A 23,531-nucleotide genomic window follows, 5' to 3' on the forward strand; every position below is an offset into this window, starting at 1 on the left:
ACGCCAGAATTACGTTTTTTTGGTCGCCGCGACATTGCATTAAAATGCAATAACGGGCGATCAAAAGAACGTATCTGCACTGAAATGCTATCGTTAAAAACGTCATCTCAGCACGCAAAAAATAAGCCCTCAACCGACCCCAGATGATGAAAAATGGAGACGCTACGAGTATCGGAAAATGGCGCAATTTTTTTTTTTTTTTAAGCAAAGTTTGGAATTTTTTTTCACCACTTAGATAAAAAATAACCTAGTCATGTTTGGTGTCCATGAACTCGTAATGACCTGGAGAATCATAATGGCAGGTCAGTTTTAGCATTTAGTGAACCTAGCAAAAAAGCCAAACAAAAAACCAATGTGGGATTGCACTTTTTTTGCAATTTCACCGCACTTGGAATTTTTTTCCCGTTTTCTAGTACACGACATGCTAAAACCAATGATGTTGTTCAAAAGTAGAACTCGTCCCGCAAAAAATAATCCCTCACATGGCCAAATTGACAGAAAAATAAAAAAGTTATGGCTCTGGGAAGGAGGGGAGCGAAAAACGAACACGGAAAAATGAAAAATCCCCCGGTCATGAAGGGGTTAATAATGGATAGGTGTCATAATTGACGCCTCTCCATTATTAATTAGGCTTAATGTCACCTTACAATAGCAAGGTGGCATTAACCCTTCATTACCCCATATCCCACCGCTACACGGGAATGGGAAGAGAGTGGCCAAGTGCCAGAATAGGCGCATCTTACAGATGTGCCTTTTCTGGGGTGGCTGGGGGCAGATGTTTTTAGCCGGGGGGGGGGGCCAATAACCATGGACCCTCTCCAGGCTATTAATATCTGCCCTCAGTCACTGGCTTTACTACTCTGGCGGAGAAAATTGCGCGGGAGCCCACGCCAATTTTTTCCGCCATTTAACCCTTTATTTTAAGAGCTAGAACGGCCAAATTTTGCAGATACACACTACTGACATTAGTAGTGTGGAATCTGCAAAAAAAATGGAGAGAAGACATGGTTTACTATATGTAAACCATGTCTCAAATCATGTCGGGGGTTTAGGAAGGAGAAAGAAAAAGCCGGTAATAGCGCTGGAAAAAATATTAATATATATACATATGTGTCTCACTGATTATTTATATATATATATATATATATATATATATATATATATATATATATATATATATATATATATATATATATATATATATATATATATATGATTTGTTTTTTTTTTGTTTTTTTTTTCTTTTTGGGACACATGGATCACTTCTATAGCGGTATGTTGGTTTTGCAAGCCTGCGAGAAAACCACGCAGTACGGATTACATACGGAGGATGCCATGCGCAAAAAACGCTGACACACCCTGCCTACGGAGGAGCTACGGACCACTATTTTCGGGACTTTTCAGCGTATTACGGCCGTAATATACGGACCGTATTTTCATACGCTGAGTGTGAAGTCGGTCTTAGGATACTGGACACAGTGAAGTTGTGCTTGGTGAAGAAGAGAGCCATGATCCCAGAGGAGGTGGTAGTCCCGGGATGTGATCTGTTGTCCTTTTCCCAGACTTAAGGTACCGTCACACTCAGCAACTTTGCAAAGAGAACGACAACAATCCGTGACGTTGCAGCGTCCTGGATAGCGATCTCGTTGTGTTTGACACGCAGCAGCGATCTGGATCCCGCTGTGCCATCGCTGGTCGGAGCTAGAAGTCCAGAACTTTATTTCGTCGTCAGGTCAGCGTGTATCGTCATGTTTGACATCAAAAGCTACGATGCCAGCAATGTTTTACATGGAGCTAACAACCAGCGAGAACGAGAAGTGAGTCGCCGTTACGTCACAGGATCGCTCCTGCATCGTTCTGGAGTTGCTGTTAGACGTCTCTACAGCGACCTAAACAGCGACGCTGCAGCGATCGGCTCGTTGTCTATATCGCTGCAGCGTCGCTGAGTGTGACGGTACCTTTAAGATAAAAGTGAATGGCTCCTGGTTCCAAACCCTTCCCACCCCCTGCAAGGAGGTGAAGCACTGGAGCTCCGTATAGAAGAGGCTGCAGATGGCGTATGTACAATGAATACTCACTGAGTCTATAGTATGGTCTGTCCAGGAATTGATGGACTATAAATATGCTATATCATCAGCATCAGATTGGGGAGGGCCCAGCATCAAATCTGATGTAAACATGTGGATTATAGCTGCGCTTTGCAACTCTTCAATATGTTGCATCCGCTGCTGAGTGCTGCTGGGCACAGACAACCATCTCCTGGGCACAGACAACCTCTTTTAAGCCATAGTGGGTCAAGGAGCTGATGTCACATGCATGGTCTATATACGTGCTGTTTCTTACTCCCTGCCCTGTCCGTGTCTTCCTAGGCCAGCAGAGGCGCTTTGGAAGATACACATCAGCACCTGGATTTGCTACGGCTTAAAAACATAACTCCTCCAAATTGCCAACAGGACAGTAAACTATGCAGTGTGACCTCCAGTAACGACTTTCTTTTGTAAAGTTTTGCACTGTTTGGATTCCGATATCACTGTATTTTAGTTGAGCATTGTTCCTTACTGATTCTCTTTCTTTATATCATTCACAGGGATCTTTGGTTTCACGAGAGGCTAGTGATAAAGAGAAGGTATATTTCTTTTCCTTTCCACTTAAAAGCATACATACAATGCACTTCTAGCACCATTTTCTTCGGTTTTTCCTCCTTTGCATATAACTATTGGGTATTAAGCTTGCCTTTTTTTTTTTTTTTCTCTAGTCAAGATCGTAGGTACAAACATTTTTTTGTTTTTTTACCAAATATAAATTGTAAAATTAAGCACCATAAGAGGTTATATAAATATCCAAAATTATAATTACACTGAAAATACTCTTTTCATTAAAATGGCATTTAGACGAGCAACCCCAGCCCATCAGGGCACTCTTAGTGTCGATCAGCGCTCACACTTCTGCTTCCACATCATTTTAGTTTGGTCATTTTTATTTTTCCCCACAAAATGTATTTTTAGCTTACACAGACCGACAAATAATGATAACAGAATCATTGCTGATAAGATCGTTCTGTCCCCATGCAATATATAATTTATCAGCAGCACATCCCCTGTTTAGACGGGGCAGTTTCCTTCTGTAACCATTTTTCTTCTTGCTGGCTTCAATGATTTGACTATCCTGATAAAGAGCATTTCACTTAAGGCTGGGTGATCGCAGACATGTTTATGGCGGACCGATAATCAGTAACTAGTGTTTTTATGAACGCTTATTTGACGATGAACTACTGGTATAAATTCACCATAAATGTTTTCTCCTTCGCCTCATTGGGGGACACAGACCGTGGGTGTATGCTGCTGCCAATAGGAGGCTGACACTAAGTGATACAAAAAAAAGTTAGCTCCTCCCCTGCAGTATATACCCTCCTGCTGGCTCTCGGCTCCTCCCCTGCAGTATACACCCTCCTGCTGGCTCTCGGCTCCTCCCCTGCAGTATACACCCTCCTGCTGGCTCTCGGCTCCTCCCCTGCAGTATACACCCTCCTGCTGGCTCTCGGCTCCTCCCCTGCAGTATACACCCTCCTGCTGGCTCTCGGCTCCTCCCCTGCAGTATACACCCTCCTGCTGGCTCTCGGCTCCTCCCCTGCAGTATACACCCTCCTGCTGGCTCTCGGCTCCTCCCCTGCAGTATACACCCTCCTGCTGGCTCTCGGCTCCTCCCCTGCAGTATACACCCTCCTGCTGGCTCTCGGCTCTTCCCCTGCAGTATACACCCTCTTGCTGGCTCTCAGCTAACCAGTTCTTGCTTAGTGTCTGTAGGAGGCACATGGGTCTGTTTCAGACCCCAACGTTTTTATTTTATTGTTTACTTTTCTGTAAATTTTTATTTTTTAATTAACGGAGTGAAGGGGGCGACGGTTCCTTTCAAGGTTCCGATCTCCCCTGAACCATCAACAGGCGAGCACGGCGAGTATACCTCCACGTACCCTTTCCTGCGATGTGGGAAGCCATGCCTGAGCTCACTTCAGGGGCGACGTTTCCTTTCATGGTCCCGATCTCCCCACACCAGCAGCAGGCGACCACATGGAGTGTCGCCTCCATGTATCCTCTCCTGGAGCCAGGCCTAATGCCGGACAACTGGCCCTGTCCACCCGGACTAAACTCCGTGGCTGTACAGAGGCCCCTCTCTATGGCGTCCGAGCAGCCCCCACTGTCCCACCACTGTGAAAGCGGATGGCACAAGGAGGCGGACGGGTCCTCTCCACCTCCCTAACAAACGGATGATGGATTGAGGCTTATCCCTGCACCGTCCACGCTGCACAGAACCGCGCTGAAACCCACATCCGCGGCGGCTCCATGCCGGGACGCGCATCAATGGTGAGTGGATCCATCTTCAGTGGGATATCCACATGCTGACAGGCAGCCTCAGCCACTTCCCTGTGGCCCACCTCTCTGAGGTAACGCTCTGGATGGCTGCAAAAATTTAGTCCCCGGCTTCGGCCGATTTGTAGGCCGCATCCTGGAAGTCTTGCCTGGAACGCCCCGCTGGTGTCGCCCGCCGGCTACAGAAATTTAGGCCCCGGCTTGGGCCTATTCAACATCGTGTCTGTGGCTCTGCCCCCCAAATTGGCGCTTCTCGCTCTCTGCGAGATTTTATCAACTCTGCAGCTCCCGGTGGCCATCTTGGTCCACCCGGCCAGCTCACACTGGGGTGACAGTATTTTTGCAAGGCATATGGCCAGTATTCCCAGTCTTAAGTATTCCCTGGTCTTAAAGGCGCATGACCAGTATTCCCTGGTCTTAAAGGCGCATGACCAGTAGTCCCTGGTCTTAAAGGTGCATGACCAGTATTCTCTGGTCTTAAAGGTGCATGACCAGTATTCTCTGGTCTTAAAGGTGCATGACCAGTATGCTCTGGTGTTAAAGGCGCATGACCAGTATTCCCCGGTCTTAAAGGCGCATGGCCGGTTTTCTCCGATTCTAAAGGCGCATTGCCGGTATTTCCTGGTCTTAAAGGCGTATGACCAATATTTCCTGGTCTTAAAGGCGCTTGATCAGTCCGAGGAGCCCTCCGCCGCCGACCCCAGCTTTATCCTCTAGTTCCCCTCAGTGGACTTCTTCACTGACCAATCCATGGTTCTCTGACCAAGAGATTGAATCCCTCTGTGTACCCTCTGTGTTTGGAGTGCTCGCAGGACCAATATACATGGTCCCTATCCTACATGGGAGCCGTCGGCTAGCAGGGGCCGCAAGTATTCTAGAAACGTGCAGGCGTCTAGAAACATACAGGCATCTAGAAAACGGAAGTTTTTCGTTTCCTGCTCCCTCACCAATGATTTGATGACAACAAGGCTCTGAATATGGATTGGATATTGCCTGAGCTTGCCAGAGCTTCAGAGACTAAACTCCCTCGAGAGCATTTGCCATTCAATTTGGATAAGCGATTCACTGGACAGAAGCCTCTACGTGGGATGCCATGCCTGGCCTGTTTTTTAAGGGCGACGGGTCCTTTTAAAGGGCAACAATCTCCCCACACCATCAACAGACGAGCACACGGAGTGTCGTCTCCATGTTTCCTCTTCTGCTTCCAGGCCTAACGCTAGACAACCTGTCCTGTCCACCTGGAGACCTGAACTCTGTGGACATATAGAGGCACCATTTTTGGCGTACGAGCTCCCCCCTCTGCATCACCACTATTTAGTGGATGATGCAAGAAGGCGGACAATTCCTCTCCACTTCCCTGTTAAGAGGTTGATGGATCGAGGGTGCCTAATTTTTATCTCTGCACCGTGAAAAGAGGAGATGGCAAGAGACTATGACCTGCTGGATGCAGCCGCACATTCTGCCATGGGGCAGATTAACCGGGTAGAATCTCCTGTGGTATTCCTACCAGTATCCCTACCTGATGGGTCATCAATTAAATATACCACGGACTGTCAGATAGCAAATCTGGTTAATTCCGTCTAGCGGCTTCGAGTCCAGCGCTCTATCCTCCCTAGCGGCCGCATGGATTGCTAGAGCAATGGTCTCCTGGCTGGAGACCCTAACTACCTTGATTCACACCAGCAACAACTGGCCAATCAAATCCTTTGAGCGGGAGACTGACAAAGGATTGTATAAGGATTGTCCAGCACAGTCTAGATCTAAGGGATCTTGGTTCCAAACAGGGGAACGAAAAGTAAGATCGACCCTGGACCTCAAACTTCTAACAACCTTTGACATGGTCCTCCTTCTTTGGATGGAGTTCCTCCGCTCAGCCATTACTTAAACAGAAAAAGGTGCAGTTTCCGGCATCCATCGACATTCGGGTTGCTTGCCCTCTGCAAAAATTCCTTCGCCTTTCCATTCGTCAACAGCATTTTCATGTCACAACCTTGTCCTTTGGCCTTGCTTCCGCACCCAGAGTGTTCGCTCGGGTCATGGCGGATGTCATGTTTCTCTTGCACTCTAGAGGCGTGCTCGTCCTGCCCTGTTTGGTCTGTCTAGCCACCCTTCCAGCACTACGCGGAGTCGTCTATATCTCTTGCGATACCTTCTCTCCTGGGCTGGCAGCTACACTTAGACAAGTTCTCCTCATTTCCAGCCCAGCAGATATCCTTTTTGAGGATGATCCTGCACACTTCTAGAAGGATGGTAATTCTTCCTCGAGACAAGGTCATGGCCCTTCAACAGGGAGCTTGCGCAAGGAGAGTTCTGAGGACTTGATTACTCACCCCCTCATTTCATTCGATTTGCTAAGAGTTCTGAGCAAAAATGGTGACGACAATGGAAACTGTTTCCTTCGCTCCGCTCGTTTTCAGCAAGTCAAATAGACTTTCAGACAATAGTCTCTGAGCTCCTTCTTTATCCAGGGCCTTTCTCCCGGTTCAATGGTTATTAGTAACTACCAATGCCAGTCTTCTTCTCCCACGATCAGGCGCCATGACCGAGGTACCTCACTTTCTCTGATGGGCCGAAGTCTATTATTCGGTGATCTCGACAGTATATATCCCAGAAGTAGAACTCTGAACGGCAAACAAATTCAGCCATCAGGGTTCCGCCTCAAGTCAGTGGGAACTTCACCCCGAAGTCTTCCATCAGATCTGTCCTTACTGGAGCTCTCCAGTTGTAGGTGGGATGACATCCAGACTGAAGGCCAATGTACTCGAGTTCGTGGTTCGGCCTCGAGATCCAAGAGCCATCGCTCTCCATGCTCTGCTTCTGCCGTGGTACCAGTTTCCATAACTCCCCTTCCACTGCTTCCGAAAGCCTTTCGGAAGCAGAAAGGGGCCCCAGTGATCCTCAGAGATCCGCACTGACCACGTCCATTTTTTGTTTGCGGAGCTAGTATCTTCTCGCCTTATCGCAGCACAACTGCAAGTAGGGACTTTCTCACAGGGAGTTTTCACACGTAGTTCTTCCCTATCGCATACCGTTAGATCATTGGGACCTTATTATTCCTAGGAGCCTTACAGTAGGCTCCTTTTTCATCCGGGCAGACTTTACTATCAGGGAAAGTCGTCCCGTTCTCCTCTGCGATATTCTCACTCTGACGAGTCTTCGGAGCTAGCTTCTCTGCTCTTTCAGACTTTTTTCCCTTATTACCTTCGAGGCAAGGTTGTCCTCAGGCCATCTCCATCCCTTGTTACCAAGGTGGTACTGTATTACCACTGTTATAAGGGCATAGTTCTTCCCTCATCTCTTTTGGCTCCAGTCCACAAAATGGAATAAGATCCCCCATATTCTGGACGAAGTGAGTGCTTTGAGTAGGTACGTCTTGAGGACAGCGTCCTTCTGAAGGTTGGACATTTTATTTGGGCTTCCTGTCATTTTCAGGAAGGGTTTAGCCGTTTCATCGACCATGATAACATGGTGAATTCTTTTCACCATCCAGGAGTCCTTCCATGCTAGATGTCAGCCTATCTCCCTGTCTATCAAGGGTTCTAGGCACCAGGCGTCAGCAAGGCACGCCTGCAAGCTTGTGGATTCATCCAGTCCGCATGCATTCTTGAAGCACTATAATTCCCACACTTCCACAGATGTGAGTCTGGGCAGGCGGACTCTGCAGGCCGCGGTGGCGCACTTGTAAGTAGCGGTTACACAGGGCCTGATCTATTGTTGTCCCCACCCAGGGACTGCTTTGGGACGTCCCACGGTCTGTGTCCCCCAATGAGGCGAAGGAGAAATAGGGATTTTTGTGTACTCACCGTAAAATCCTTTTCTCCGAGCCATTCATTGGGGGACACAGCTCCCACCCTGTTATTAGCTTATGCTTGTTTTTTAGAATATGACATGCTATACGCTCATATATTGTTATTGATCTCCTACTGCTTTTGCACCGAACTGGTTAGCTGAGAGCCAGCAGGAGGGTATATACTGCAGGGGAGGAGCTAACTTTTTTTTGTATCACTTAGTGTCAGCCTCCTATTGGCAGCAGCATACACCCACGGTCTGTGTCCCCCAATGAATGGCTCGGAGAAAAGGATTTTACGGTGAGTACACAAAAATCCCTATTTTTCAGCTGCAGCCTGCTTGATGTATTTCTTTTTTGCATAAAATGCAGACTAGGGTGAGAAAACCACAGCGCAAACTACTTTTGCTCTTTTTCTTTTCTTTTTTTTTTTTGTGGCTAGCCAATATTGATCTCATTTGGGGGAAAAAAAAACAGTAAAAATGCACCCCTTGTTTTCTTTACGGAACGAGCACATGTGTGAACAAGCCCTAATGCAGTTGTTGGGTAGTTAAGTTCAGAAAATGGGAATCTTGTTAATAATAACCTGATGGTGTGAAAACTGCAATATGTTGCAGAACAAGCCACATGTCACTACATATGGGGCATTTTCAATGCATAAAAAGTTGTTTGTTTTAATTGGGTTTTCAGATTTTAGTATAGTCCAGGTTGTCATGAAGCGTTCCATTTGCTTGTGTTCGGATTGTCAGGGCATTATTTCGGTGCTCGCTCAGTTCTGGGCACGCTATTCCTCTTTTTTTATCTGATGCTTGGAGTAAATGACCTGAAGCCTTATTTGGATCTCCGAGTTTGAGGTTGAGGACACTCGGCTATAAATGTAACATAGCAGAAATTCCAGAAATCACTTTTGGAGCGTTTCTATGTGGTGAAAGCACTGCCTCTGTTCTCTGATAAGAGTCATTATAGTCTAGGTCCCTCGTGTCTTTGGTATCAATTTCTTTTTTGCTTAGAGAAATGTTTGATTTAATTTCTACAAGGTGAGAGCTATAGTTATTAGATGTTATAGCGAGCCTGACAATTTCCCCATAATTAGGGCTCTTTCAGACATATTTATTTTGCCCATGAAATCAACCACAATACTTGTAAGGCTAGGTTCACATTGCGTTAGTGGGTATCCGCTAATGGAATCTGTTACATAGCGCTACTAACGCAATGTAACGGATCCGTTAGCGCACCCATTGACCGCAATGTATGTAACGCATCCCTAACGCATGCCATTTTTGGCATGCGTTAGCGATGTTCCGTTATTTTGTGACGGACCTCGAACGCTGTCTGCAGCGTTTTTGGGTCCGTTCTCGCTACCACAGATCAGGCATCTGCGCTAGCGTGATCGCTAAACACAATCCCTTTTTGGACATTGCTGCACTAACGCAATGTGAACCTAGCCTTACGTCATGAAGTGCAGCAAATTCACCTTAAAGGGGTTTTCTTGGGACTCTTATGTTGATGTCCTAATCTTACCATAAGTCATCAATGTTATTGGTGGGGTGTGACACTCTGCGCCCCTGACTATCCGCTGTTCCTGGCGGCGGCAGAGCTACACAGCTATGTCAGCTACATAGTGACTGTGGCCAGGTACTGCACATCCTACCTTTATTGATTAAAATGGGGGGAGGGTGGATTTGCAGTATCCACCTTCGGAAACAGCTGATTGGTGAGGGTGCTGCAAACCCACTGATCCAATAGTTGATGACCTTTCCGGAGATGGGTCATTAATAAAGTTCTGGACAACCTTTAATGAACCTTAGATGACTGCCAATAGAACGAGTATTCGGCTGCCAGCTAGTCTACGTTCACTCTTACTCCTCTCACATCAGGGACAGAGTCCAGCATGTTAAAGTCTAGCATGCCAGAACTTTCTTTCTTCTGAGTTCTGTCAGGGGTGAATCTGGACACCCCGACACACATTAGGACTCTATTTAGGGTGTTTGGTGACCTCTATTTATTGGGTGCTCATTGTTCACTTTGTCATCAGATAAAGGAACTCCCAACTCTGAAGGACATGGATTTCCTAAACAAGAGCCAGAAGGTGTACGTGGATGAAGAACAAAAGAAAGTCTTCATGGAGAAACTGAAGCGGGATGTTGAGGTAGTGTGAATCTGCTCTCAGTGCAGTATATGTGGACACACATTCTCATTTAAAGATTTTTCTGTATATTCTTGTCTATGAAAATTGTAAATTCACACTGCAGGCATCAAAACTATGAATGAACACACGTGGAATTATATACTTAACAAAAAAGTGTGAAACTGAAATTATGTCTTATATTCTAGGTTCTTCAAAGTAGCCACCTTTTGCTTTGATGACTGCTTTGCACACTCTTGGCATTCTCTTGATGAGCTTCAAGAGGTAGTCACCGGGAATGGTTTTCAATTCACAGGTGTGCCCTGTCAGGTATAATAAGTGGGATTTCTTGCCTTATAAATGGGGTTGGGACCATCAGTTGTGTTGAGCAGAAGTCTGGTGGATACACAGCTGATAGTCCTACTGAATAGACTGTTAGAATTTGTATTATGGCAAGAAAAAAGCAGCTAAGTAAAGAAAAACAAGTGGCCATCATTACTTTAAGAAATGAAGGTCAGTCAGTCCAAAAAAATTGGGAAAACTTTGAAAGTGTCCCCAAGTGCTACAAGGAAACTGGCTCACATGAGGACCTCCCCAGGAAAGGAAGACCAGGAGTCACCTCTGCTTCTGAGGATATGTTTATCCGAGTCACCAGCCTCAGAAATCGCAGGTTAACAGCAGCTAAGATTAGAGACCAGGTCAATGCCACACAGAGTTCTAGCAGCAGACACATCTCTACAACAGTTTTTTGAATGTTATAGATATAGAGAGAAAAAAAGTGATGCATGGCACTGCTACTAAATATTTCTAATACCACCACAGAAATTCCAAGCTGTTGTGCCTATATGCCTGCTGCTGGATACTTGGGTGCACGCCTGTCAGTCCATGATAATCCAAAACAAAGAAAAAAATGGAGTGCACTCACCGGTCCAAAATGAAAACAGTCCTTTAATCAAAACATGTGCAGGTACACTGGGAGAACGTGGAACAGAAGGACGACGGCCGTTTCACGCTACTGCGCTTCAACGTGCACTCCATTTTTTTCTTTTTTTCTTTGTTTTGGGACATCTCTACAACAACTGTTAAGAGGAGACTTTGTGCAGCAGGCCTTCATGGTAAAATAGCTGCTAGGAAACCACTGCTAAGGACAAGCAACAAGCAGAAGAGACTTGTTTGGGGTAAAGAACACAAGGAATGGACATTAGACCAGTGGAAACCTGTGCTTTGGTCTGATGAGTCCAAATTTGAGATCTTTGGTTCCAACCACCGTGTCTTTGTGCGACGCAGAAAAGGTGAATGGATGGACTCTACATGCCTGGTTCCCACCGTGAAGCATGGAGGAGGAGGTGTGGGGGTGCTTTGCTGGTGACACTGTTTGGGATTTATTCAAAATTGAAGGCATACTGAACCAGCATGGCTACCACAGCATCTTGCAGCCGCAGGCTATTCCATCCGGTTTGCGTTTAGTTGGACCATCATTTATTTTTCAACAGGACAATGACCCCAAACACACCTCCAGGCTGTGTAAGGGCTATTTGACCAAGAAGGAGAGTGATGGGTTGCTACGCCAGATGATATGACCTTGACCTGAACCCAATCGAGATGGTTTAGGGTGATCTGGACCACAGAGTGAAGGCAAAAGGGCCAACAATTGCTAAGCATCTCTGGGAACTCCTTCAAGATTGTTGGAAGACCATTCACAGTGACTACCTGAAGCTCATCAAGAGAATGCCAAGAGTGTGCAAAGCAGTCATCAAAGCAAAAGGTGGCTACTTTGAAGAACCTAGAATATAAGACATAATTTCAGTTGTTTCACACTTTTTTGTTAAGTATATAATTCCACATGTGTTAATTCATAGTTTTGATGCCTTCAGTGTGAATGTAAAATTTCTATAGTCATGAAAATACAGAAAAATCTTTAAATGAGAAGGTGTGTCCAAACCTTTGGTCTGTACGGTGTGTGTGTATGTATGTGTGTGTGTATGTATATATATGTATGTGTGTGTGTGTATGTATATATATATGTATGTATATGTGTATATATATGTATATATGTGTGTGTATATATATATATATATATATATATATATATATCTATATATATATCTATATATATATCTATATATATATCTATATATATATATCTATATCTATATCTATATCTATATCTATATATATATATATATATATATATATATATATATATATATATATATATATATATATATATATATATATATATATAAAAACTTTGTCCATAAGGCAATCTTCCTCCAAAAATATATATATATATTTTTGTGTTGGGCCATGGCCACATGACTTATAAACCAAAAACTTGCAGTACGATGGCATATTTTGTAAAGGAATTTCTTTTTTTTTTTTTTTAACCCTCACACTGGGCCCATTTTCAAATCAATCAATTTTACCCATTGCAATTTACATGGTAAGATCTGTGGCAGTGGAAATGGGCAGTGTAGACTACACTCTTCTGTCATTGAGGAGCAAAGAAGATTGTATGAAATGGAGCAATGGTGTAAATATGTCCTGAGCTCTAATCAACCTTACTCTCGCCACAACAAAGGACTAAACCGTTTGGTTAACCCCTCACCTCTCAGTCAGCCAAATCCGTTCTTCTGCTTTGCTTGTAAGAGGGGCAAACGCCACAAAACATGTTTCTGCACATGGAGTTCCTGATTTGGCTTCTTAGTCCCAAGTCATGTGGTAAGGCCCCTTTTACAGTGTCGATATTGACTTTTAGGCTATGTGCACACGTTCAGGATTTCTTGCAGAAAATTCCTGAGAATTCCGGACATTTTCTGCAAGAAATCCGCAAGAAAACGCATGCGGTTTTGACGCGTTTTTGCCGCGGTTTTTTCCGGACACTTCCCAATGCATTTTGGAGTGGGAAATCCGCAAAAAAACCGCAAAAAGGTAGAGCATGGCCGGATTTTGTGCGGTATGCGTTTTTTTTGCGGAAAAAAACGCATCATAGTAACATAGTAAGGCCAAAAAAAGACATTTGTCCATCCAGTTCAGCCTATATTCCATCATAATAAATCCCCAGATTTACGTCCTTCTACAGAACCTAATAATTGTATGATACAATATTGTTCTGCTCCAGGAAGACATCGAGGCCTCTCTTGAACCCCTCGACTGAGTTCGCCATCACCACCTCCTCAGGCAAGCAATTCCAGATTCTCACTGCCCTAACAGTAAAGAATCCTCTTCTATGTTGGTGGAAAAACCTTCTCTACTCCAGACGCAAAGAATACCCCCTTGTGCCCGTCACCTTCCTTGGTATAAACAAATCCTCAGCGAGATATTTGTATTGTCCCCCTTATATACTTATACATGGTTATTAGATCGCCCCTCAGTCGTCTTTTTTCTAGACTAAATAATCCTAATTTCGCTAATTTATCTGGGTATTGTAGTTCTCCCATCCCCTTTATTAATTTTGTTGCCCTCCTTTGTACTCTCTCTAGTTCCATTATATCCTTCCTGAGCACCGGTGCCCAAAACTGGACACAGTACTCCATGTGTGGTCTAACTAGGGATTTGTACAGAGGCAGTATAATGCTCTCATCATGTGTATCCAGACCTCTTTTAATGCACCCCATGATCCTGTTTGCCTTGGCAGCTGCTGCCTGGCACTGGCTGCTCCAGGTAAGTTTATCATTAACTAGGATCCCCAAGTCCTTCTCCCTGTCAGATTTACCCAGTGGTTTCCCGTTCAGTGTGTAATGGTGATATTGATTCCTTCTTCCCATGTGTATAACCTTACATTTATCATTGATAAACCTCATCTGCCACCTTTCAGCCCAAGTTTCCAACTTATCCAGATCCATCTGTAGCAGAATACTATCTTCTCTTGTATTAACTGCTTTACGTAGTTTTGTATCATCTGCAAATATCGATATTTTACTGTGTAAACCTTCTACCAGATCATTAATGAATATGTTGAAGAGAACAGGTCCCAATACCGACCCCTGCGGTACCCCACTGGTCACAGCGACCCAGTTAGAGACTATACCATTTATAACCACCCTCTGCTTTCTATCACTAAGCCAGTTACTAACCCATTTACACACATTTTCCCCTAGACCAAGCATAATGTGCACAAAACATGCGGAATTCATTCTAAATGATGGGATGCTTATTGTATGCGTTTTTTTTGCGGTTTTATAGCGTTTTTATCGGGAAAAACCGTGAAAAAACCGCAACGTGTGACACCGCCTTAGGATTGTTGCCTCCAATAGAGTTTACAGTCTTCTTCCTCTCTGAAGAACCTATTTGCATATTTAAATTCCCAGGGGAACATTGCATAGTCTAGAAGTTTTCCAAACGAGTATCTGTCTCTCTACACAAGGAGAAACGTAAAGTAAACGCAGACAGTGACAACTGAGTCTTGTAAGTTGTCTTGGGCTACTTTCACACTAGCGTTGTTTTCAATACGTCGCAATGCGTCGTTTAGGGGGAAAAACGCATCCTGCTATCAGTCGCAATCTGTTTAACTTTTTTTAAAAAAAAAGAATCCAGCGACTGATGCCGCTGGATCTGTTTTTTTTTTCTCATAGACTTGTATTAGCAACACTGCATGAAAATAGAAGAAATGTGGGCACTCACCATCCAAATAAAATCCAAACTTTATTCTGACATGTCAAATGCAGGACAGGCAGGGAAACACGGGCTTCCACAAGACGGCCGTTTCGCGCTGCTGCGCTTCCACGGGTCAAGAATCATGCTTAATTTATCCAGGTGATAGAACCAGCTGTTAGTGCGGTGTTCTGTTTTTCTTTGGTTTTTGGACTTGTATTAGCAACAGATTGCAACGGATGGCCTCACGTTTCATCCGTCGTTCGCTGGATCCGTCAAAAAAAAATTTTCCGGCGGCCAGAGACAACTGACAAAGTAAAGTTTTTTTATGTACATCAAAAAAGCGGACAGTGACGGATTCGTCACCGTTCATCGTTTGCTCGGAATGGAAGCCTATGGGTGCCGGAACCGTCAAATGAAGGAATCCGGCGACTGATTCCGTTTTTTTTAACTGAGCATGCTCCGATTTATTCAGCCAGATCCGCTAGTCGGATCCGTCAAAAAACGAAACCGTCGTATCAGTTTTTCACAATCTGCGACAAAAAACTGTTGTGTGAAAGGGGCCTTAGCATGGGGTATCGGAGCATGAGAGCTGCCACTGGGGTACCTATGTTGCTAGATCTGCAGTTCAATCCATCTACTCTAAGAGCTTGTGCAATGCCGTTCATATTGCCCTTTCAGCATGGCGTTTGTGAGAACAGGAAGCAACATAAGGTAATTTATTACATTACAGAGATTCAAAACTTTGAAAACACAGAATAAATTAAAAAAAAAAAAAAAAAGTTACTCTGTAACTTTTGGATCCCTATCAGAGGCCACACACCCAGTCAAATCATTTCTCCTGCTTTGCGCTGATGAGGGGAAAGCACGTTGAAACATGTCTGAAAATGGAGTTTACAGTTGTGCTCGGTGTCCTAAATCATGTGGCAAGGGTCTTTATTCTCTTTTAGATTTGCTACTTCCAGTTGGTGGTCCTAGAGTTCTGGTCCTCTTCCTTTCTGAAAAGAAGCTATAGTTAAAATTTAGGCGATATAATATTTAATAACCTGCAGCTGTTTTGGATGTGTGTGAACACTTGAGGTCTGTCTATACCACGTGGCTGGTAATCACTCGTGGTCTAAAGTGCCTCAGTACATAATTAAGTACAGAGATGAAGGTTAGATCTCTTGTTGCAGCACAGAACGTCACTTGTATTTACTGCATTGGAGATGCAAGTGGATTTTTCTTGTGGTGAAAGATGGCATTGCTTATTTACATTGTTCTTTTTCCATGTCTGCTGGTTCATTTGATGTTTCTGTTTCTTCGTTTTATTCTTCAAGCAAAATGTTCTTATTATACAAGCGTCTGGATAATTGAGTCTTGTGATGCTGATGCGCTAGTTCTGTCCTTGAGGAAATTGATGTCTTATGCATGTCTGCAGTGTTTTTTGTTTTGTTTGTGGGTGGTTGTTTTTTTTTTTTTGTTTGTTTGTTTTCATACCATTGCAATTTAAAGATTGGAAGGTCTTGTCATTTGGCAATTCTCATGCCCTACTTCATATAGGCATCTACGTAGAGAGTCAGAATAGTATACATATACAGACTCATCCAAAACTTGCTATAATGCTACGTTCACACTATCAATATGGTGTGGTGGCAAATTTCTATTATACTTTCCTCTGATTGTTCCTCTCCTGGTTTTAACTTACAACTACTGATAGTTTGAGCATAGTCTTAATGTGTAGTAAAAAGCGCTTGGTTTTGTTTTTTTTTTATATATGCATCTTTGAGCTTGTGCTGCACTACTCTGCAACTGTGATCAGTCTCCTAAACACTGCCTCTTAACAAGGAGTCTGTATATTCTCCCCGTGTTTGGGTGGGTTTCCTCTGGGTTCTCTAGTTTCCTTCGAGACTTCAGAGACCTACTGATGGGGAATCTAGATTGTGAGCCCCAATGGGGACAGTGATGATTATATATGTAAAGTGCTGCGGCATACGATGGCGCTATATAAGCAATGTATGATAAGAGCTGGCCCAGTGATCAATTAATCGACAGAGGTTTGATATCTTTTAACCCTGGCAATAAGTTATAACTAGGAGAGGAACATCTGCCCACAGCAATAAGGTATATAAAATTTCCATATAAAGCCTGGCTGAGATAGGGGTTCCTCTCATGGGAATTTTTTCAGAAGGTTGAATAATATTAGAAAATATGGCCACTCTTTTGACCATAGGCTATATCTAGTTTTGCAACTAAGGTTGTGGAGTCGGTAAGCCAAACCTCCGACTCCTCAATTTCCCTGACTCCAACTCCACAGCACTGGTCACTACTGAGCAAGGACATAAAGTGCAGCACAGATTCATCTCATCTGCAACTTCACAGCACTGGTCTCTACTGAGCATGTACATAAAGTGCAGCACAGATTCATCTCAACTACGACTCCACAGCACTGGTCACTACTGATCATGGACATAAAGTACAGCACAGATTCATCTCAACTAAAAGCCCAGATCCTTACAGAACAGACATTTATAGAACATTTTAGAACTTTCCCAAATTCTTATGAAAAAATATTCAGCACAACTTGCATTGTACTACTGTACCCAATTTATTACACATTGTTGGAGTTTGTCCATATTATACAGACTCCGACTCCACAGCCCTGTTTAGCATCATCCATTTTAATTCATTATTACCGGTATTTTATGTATTACTTTTTTCACATCTTCCATTTGTAGACTTGGTATTATTTAATATACTTCTGTTTCTTCCAGTCTGGTTCACATGGACACCTGAAGTAACTGGTATCTGTTAGTTCTTGTGCTCCTCCATTTTGCAGTTCCAGTTATTAATGTGTGTATAGTAATTGTGAAGCATCGTGTGTCCAGTCTTGTTATTCCCCTATATACTTTACCAGGACATTAATGTGGTGTAAGCGCTATGTTCCTAGCTAATGATCACATGTTGGTGTTTGTATTCTAGTTTCTGGTGCAGTTAAAAATCATGGACTATAGTCTTTTGCTGGGAATTCATGATGTCCTTCGAGCAGAGCAAGAAGAGGAAGAGGAGATTGAGGAGGAAGAAACTGACAATGAGGGAGCGATTCATGCAACAGGTTCCTATGGGACCTCCCCTGAAGGAATCGCTGGCTACCTAAACTCCCATAAACCTCTAGGGCCTGGAGAATTTGAACCCGGCATCGATGTTTATGCCATCAAAAGCTCTGAGTGTACGGGTTACATTTTCATTTTGTTTTATATTATGTCTTAAAGGGGTTTTCCAGCCACACATTACAGTGGGTACAGAAAGTATTCAGACCCCTTTAAATTTTTCACTTTTTCATTGCAGCCATTTGGTAAATTCAAAAAAGTTCATTTTTTTCTCATTAATGTACACTCTGCACCCAATCTTGACTGGAAAAAAGCAGAAACTGAAATATCACATGGTCGTAAGTATTCAGACCCTTTGCTCAGACGCTTATATTTAAGTCACATGCTGTCCATTTCCTTTTGATCCTTCTTGAGATGGTTTTACTCCTTCATTGGAGTCCAGCTGTGTTTAATTAAACTGATAGGACTTGATTTGGAAAGGCACACACCTGTCTATGTAAGACCTCACAGCTCACACTGCATGTCAGACCAAATGAGAATCATGAGACCAAAGGAACTGACCAAAGAGCTCAGAGACAGAATTGTGGCAAGGCACAGATCAAGGTTACAAAATAATTTCTGCAGTACTCAGGGTTCCTAAGAACACAGTGGCCTCCATAATCCTTAAATGGAAGAAGTTTGGGACCAACAGAAGTCTTCCTAGACCTCAGCCAAACTGAGCAATCGTGGGAGAAGAGCCTTAGTGAGAGAGGTAAAGAACAACTCCAAGATCACTGTGGCTGAGCTCCAGAGATGCAGTAGGGAGATGGGAGAAAGTTCCACAAAGTCAACTATCACTGCAGCCCTCCCCTAGTCAGGCTTTTATGGCAGAGTGGCCCGGCGGAAACCTCTCCTCAGTGCAAGACCTATGAAAGCCCACATAGTTTGCTAAAAAAACACATGAATCTCTCCCAGACTATGAGAAATAAGATTCTCTGGTCTGATGAGATAAAGATAGAACTTTCTGGTGATAATTCTAAGCGGTATGTGTGGAGAAAACCAGGCACTGCTCATCACCTGTCCAATACAATCCCAACAGTGCAACATGGTGGTGGCAGCATCATGCTATGGGGGTGTTTTCAGCTGCAGGGACAGGACGACTGGTTGTCATTGAAGGAAACATGAATGCAGCCAAGTACAGAAATATCCTGGATGAAAACCTCTTCCAGAGTGCTCTGGACCTCAGACTTGGCCGAAGGTTCACCTTCCAACAAGACAATGGCCCTAATGGTATGTGTCCACAGGCCGGAATACCTCCGGAATAGCTGCGGATTGAACGCTGTGTACAACCGCAGCGTTCACCCCGCAGCATCCAGATGTTACAGCATAGTGGAGGGGATTTTATGAAATCCCATCTCCACTATGCGTGCGAACAAGCAGCGGTCCTGCGTTTACGGACATGCGTCGCTTTCTTAGAACGCAGCATGGCTGTTTACCTTGCGGCGACGCTCTGTCGCTGCAAGGTAAATCACAGGGTGCGGAGATTCTGGATGTGTACAATGACACATCCGGAATCAACGTGCATATAAAGGGGGCAGCTTTTTGGGCGGAGCGAGTATTACGGACAGTGGACACACAACCCTAAGCACACCGCTAGAATAACAAAGGAGTGGCTTCAGACAACTCTGTGACCACTCTTGACTGGCCCAGCCAGAGCCCTGACCTAAACCCAATTGAGCATCTCTGGAGAGACCTGAAAATGGCTGTCCACCAACGTTCACCATCCAACCTGACGGAACTGGAGAGGATCTGCAAGGAAGAATGGCAGAGGATCCCCAAATCCAGGTGTGAAAAACTTGTTGCATCATTCCCAAGAAGAATCATGGCTGTACTAGCTCAAAAGGTGCGTCTACTCAATACTGAGCAAAGGGTCTGAATACTTATGACCATGTGATATTTCAGTTTTTCTCTTCTAATAAATTTGCAAAAATTACTACATTTCTGTTTTTTACAGTCAAGATGTGGTGCAGAGTGTACATTAATTAGAAAAAATGAACTTTTTTGAATTTACCAAATGGCTGCAATGAAACAGTGAAAAATTTAAAGGGGTTTGAATACTTTCCGTACCCACTGTATTATTTGAGGAGTTTTGCAAATGTAAATTAATAAAACAAACTAAAATACTTTAATTCTGAAAGTCCGATAACTGACTACTCCTTGTCCTGTTAGTAGAGAGAGCTGCTGCTGTCATTCCAACACTGGTAGAGAGCTTTGTAGCAACCCCTTCTGTGTCTACAGGTGTAGAACATATTCCACAGCACTAAGCAATTGAGCTGTGGAATAAAGACAATAAATACTTCACTTGAGCTAGTGGAAACACTAAAAGACATTAGTTCTTGAACTAAGCCATCCCCTTTTTCTGTCCATGACACAGCTTTGATGGACAAGTAGGCTGGCTTAGCTAATAAGTTGCAATTTTCAAATTTAAAGGGAATCTGCCAGTATGTTTTGCTAATTAAGGCTAGGTTCACATAGCGTTAATGGGTTAACGCTAGCAGACTCCGTTACATGGTGAAATTGTCGCAATTAACGCCATGCAACGGGTCCGTTAGCGCACCTGTTGACGGCAATATGCTGAGGATCTCTAGCGCATGCCATTTTCGGCACGCGCTAGCGATGTGCCGTTATTTTCCCTTCCCCCATGACGGCACACCTGAGAGAGGGGATCCGCCCAGCCAGGACAGGAAACCCTACTGAAAATAAAAGGGCGGTACCTCTCCCTCGCTTCAGTTGAGTTTCCTGTCCTGACAGGGACCCTCTTACTGAACACGGCGGTTCACTTACCCAGGTCCCGTCCCAGCGTGGAAGAACAGGCAGCGCCTGTGCGTCGGGTTCGGGGGTCTGGAAGCGCCGTCCGCAGGTCCTCCGGGTCTCTGCGTCCGAGCGGGCGTTGAGCAGCGTGGTCAGAGGGCTGGGTTCCCTTCCATGGCTGCCACGCCGCCCTCCCCTCTTTGCCGGCGTCCAGGTGCGGTGGCCGCTTCCGGGTCGCTCGTCTGATGTCACGCGCAAGGCACGCTGGGAATGGGCGTGCCCGCGTGACGTCGGGGGGCGGGCGCCGGATCCAAGATGGCGGCGCCCATGATGAGAACGCCGGCCGGTGAAAGGGAACTCCGGCGGCACGGCAGAGAGTGGGAGGGGGTTAATTTGGGCACCGAAGGAGGCGGGGAGTGCAGTGGTCCCCCCATAAAAGGGGGTTAGACCACAGAAGACGCGCTCATGTCCATAAACTTCACCATGGAAGTAGGACAACAGGAGCAGCAGCAGCCGCCTTCACAGCAGCAGCAGCAAATGGAGCTCTCACCAGATGCCTTGCCGAGCCACCAGCATACCAAGAGCAGCCGCTCAAGTGGTAGAAACAGCAGTCGTTCTGTCTGGCAGGATTCGTCGGCGTCCAGGAGGGACGTTTCACGTGCATCTGTCCAGCCTCCAAAATCGGTACCCTTGATTGTCGGTAGTGGTGAGTGATCTACGTGAATGTCACCCTTATGGTAACAGGGTCCATTTTTGTCTGTTTTGATCACTAGGGGTCCAGGAAAGCGGTTGGTAAAACAAAGAACCGAGAGTGTGCCCTTTGTAGAAACCCGCTTGCAGTTCAGTGGCAGAAGGATCTCTGTGCTGACTGCATTACTAAAACCATACAAGAAGAGACCCCTAATTTTGCCACTAGCCTAAAAGCCATAATACAGGCTGAAATAAAAGACTCCTTGAAATTGGCCCTTAGCGAACCAAGAAGGAGAAGCCGTAAGGCGTCCACAGACTCAGATGCCTCTCAGAGACAGGGGAGTCATAAAACATCCCGGTCTCCCTCTACCTCCTCGGCCTCTGTCCAGTCTTCAGATTCCTCCTCGGACAGTGATTCAGGAGGTCGTCCATGTTTCCCAACTGAGGACGTAGATAAATTGGTTAAAGCAGTTAGATCTGCAATGGGGCTTAAAGAGGAGAAGACACCTAGGTCTCTAGAAGATGTCATGTTTGGTGGCCTAGAAGAGAAAAGGAAACGCACGTTTCCGGTTAATGCAAAAATAAAAGCATTAATTGACAAAGAGTGGAAAAAGCCCGAAAAAATGGGTTCCTTACCCTCTTCATCCAAAAGGAGATATCCTTTTGAGGATAAAGACTCCGAGTCCTGGGAGAAAATCCCTAAGATTGACGGGGCAGTAGCCAAATGTTTAAAAAGATCATCCCTTCCGTTAGAGGACTCTGGTGTTCTCAAAGACCCGCTTGATAAAAAAGCAGATAGTTTCCTGAGACACATCTGGGAAGCCTCAGCGGGGGGCCTTAAGCCGGCGATTGCGGGAACATGTACGGCCCGTGCCCTAATGGTCTGGCTACAACAGATAGAAGATCAGCTGAAAAACAAAGTACCCAGAACTGACATCCTTGCAAATATTTCTTTGCTACAAGGAGCAGCAGCTTTTTTGGCAGACTCTTCTGCGGATTCCGCAAGACTAACCGCAAGAGCCGCGGGTTTGTCCAACGCGGCAAGAAGAGCCCTTTGGCTCAAAGGCTGCCCGGGGGATTTGCCATCTAAACACAAACTGTGTTCTATTCCATGTGACGGCCAACTTCTCTTCGGGAAAAAACTTGAAGACATCCTGGAACATGCAGGAGATAAGAAGAAAGGTTTTCCCAACATCCCTAAAGATCCTAAAAAAACTTTTTTTCGGAGGAGAAGATATAATAGAGGTCGCCCCCCAGGGGAGAGGAAAAATTGGGACTTTAGAGATAAAAGAGGATCGGGCTATATGTTTAAAGGCCCCTCCACATCGGCAAAAAAATCCCCCCAATGACATTACGGCAGAAGTGGGAGGAAGACTCTCCCTCTTCTTTCCGGCCTGGGTAAATATCTCCCCCAGTATCTGGGTCACGAACATCATCAGAGACGGCCTAAAAATACAATTCGTCTGTCCTCCCAGACGAAACTTCATAATAACTCCTCGTCGGAAGTCTCAGCAGGAACAATCTGCCCTAGAAACCGAGATCTTGGGACTTGTCCACAAAAAGGTTCTTCAGGAAGTCCCGGTTCAGGAAGAGGGAGACGGGTTTTACTCCCCCCTCTTCTTGATCCAAAAACCGGATGGTTCTTGGAGAACTATTATAAATCTAAGGAAGCTCAACCAATCCATAGAGAACTACACTTTCAAGATGGAGTCTATAAACACGACCATAAAACTTCTCTTCCAACACTGCTTCATGGCAGTAATAGACTTAAAGGATGCTTACTACCATATACCAATACATCAGGAATATCGGAAATACTTGAGAGTAGCTCTCTATATTCAAAATCAGGTAAAGCATTATCAATATACAGCTCTTCCATTCGGCCTGTCTACAGCCCCCAGAGTTTTCACCAAAGTGATGGTGGAATTAATGTCATACCTCCGGTCCCGGGATGTAGTAATTGTCCCATATCTGGACGATTTCCTGGTAATAGGGAGGTCAGAGTCCCACTGCACTCATCAAGTATCAGTGGTAACATCAACTCTAATGGAGCTGGGTTGGATAATAAACATCCCCAAATCCAGACTACT

The 23,531-nt window shown here is 44.7% G+C and overlaps 1 protein-coding gene across 1 annotated transcript in view; it reads left to right on the forward strand.

The window, feature by feature from the left end:
* The window catches only part of PIP4K2C (phosphatidylinositol-5-phosphate 4-kinase type 2 gamma), a 107,865-nt gene that overhangs the window by 65,058 nt on the left and 19,276 nt on the right, over positions 1 to 23,531 (forward strand). The window contains exons 6-8 of the mRNA XM_069758569.1: positions 2,588 to 2,626; positions 10,190 to 10,303; positions 17,834 to 18,080. Coding sequence (XP_069614670.1) covers positions 2,588 to 2,626; positions 10,190 to 10,303; positions 17,834 to 18,080 — 400 coding nt within the window. The remainder of the gene's footprint in view (positions 1 to 2,587; positions 2,627 to 10,189; positions 10,304 to 17,833; positions 18,081 to 23,531) is intronic.

Source organism: Ranitomeya imitator, chromosome 3 (genome assembly GCF_032444005.1).
Source record: "Ranitomeya imitator isolate aRanImi1 chromosome 3, aRanImi1.pri, whole genome shotgun sequence".
NCBI lineage: Eukaryota > Metazoa > Chordata > Amphibia > Anura > Dendrobatidae > Ranitomeya > Ranitomeya imitator.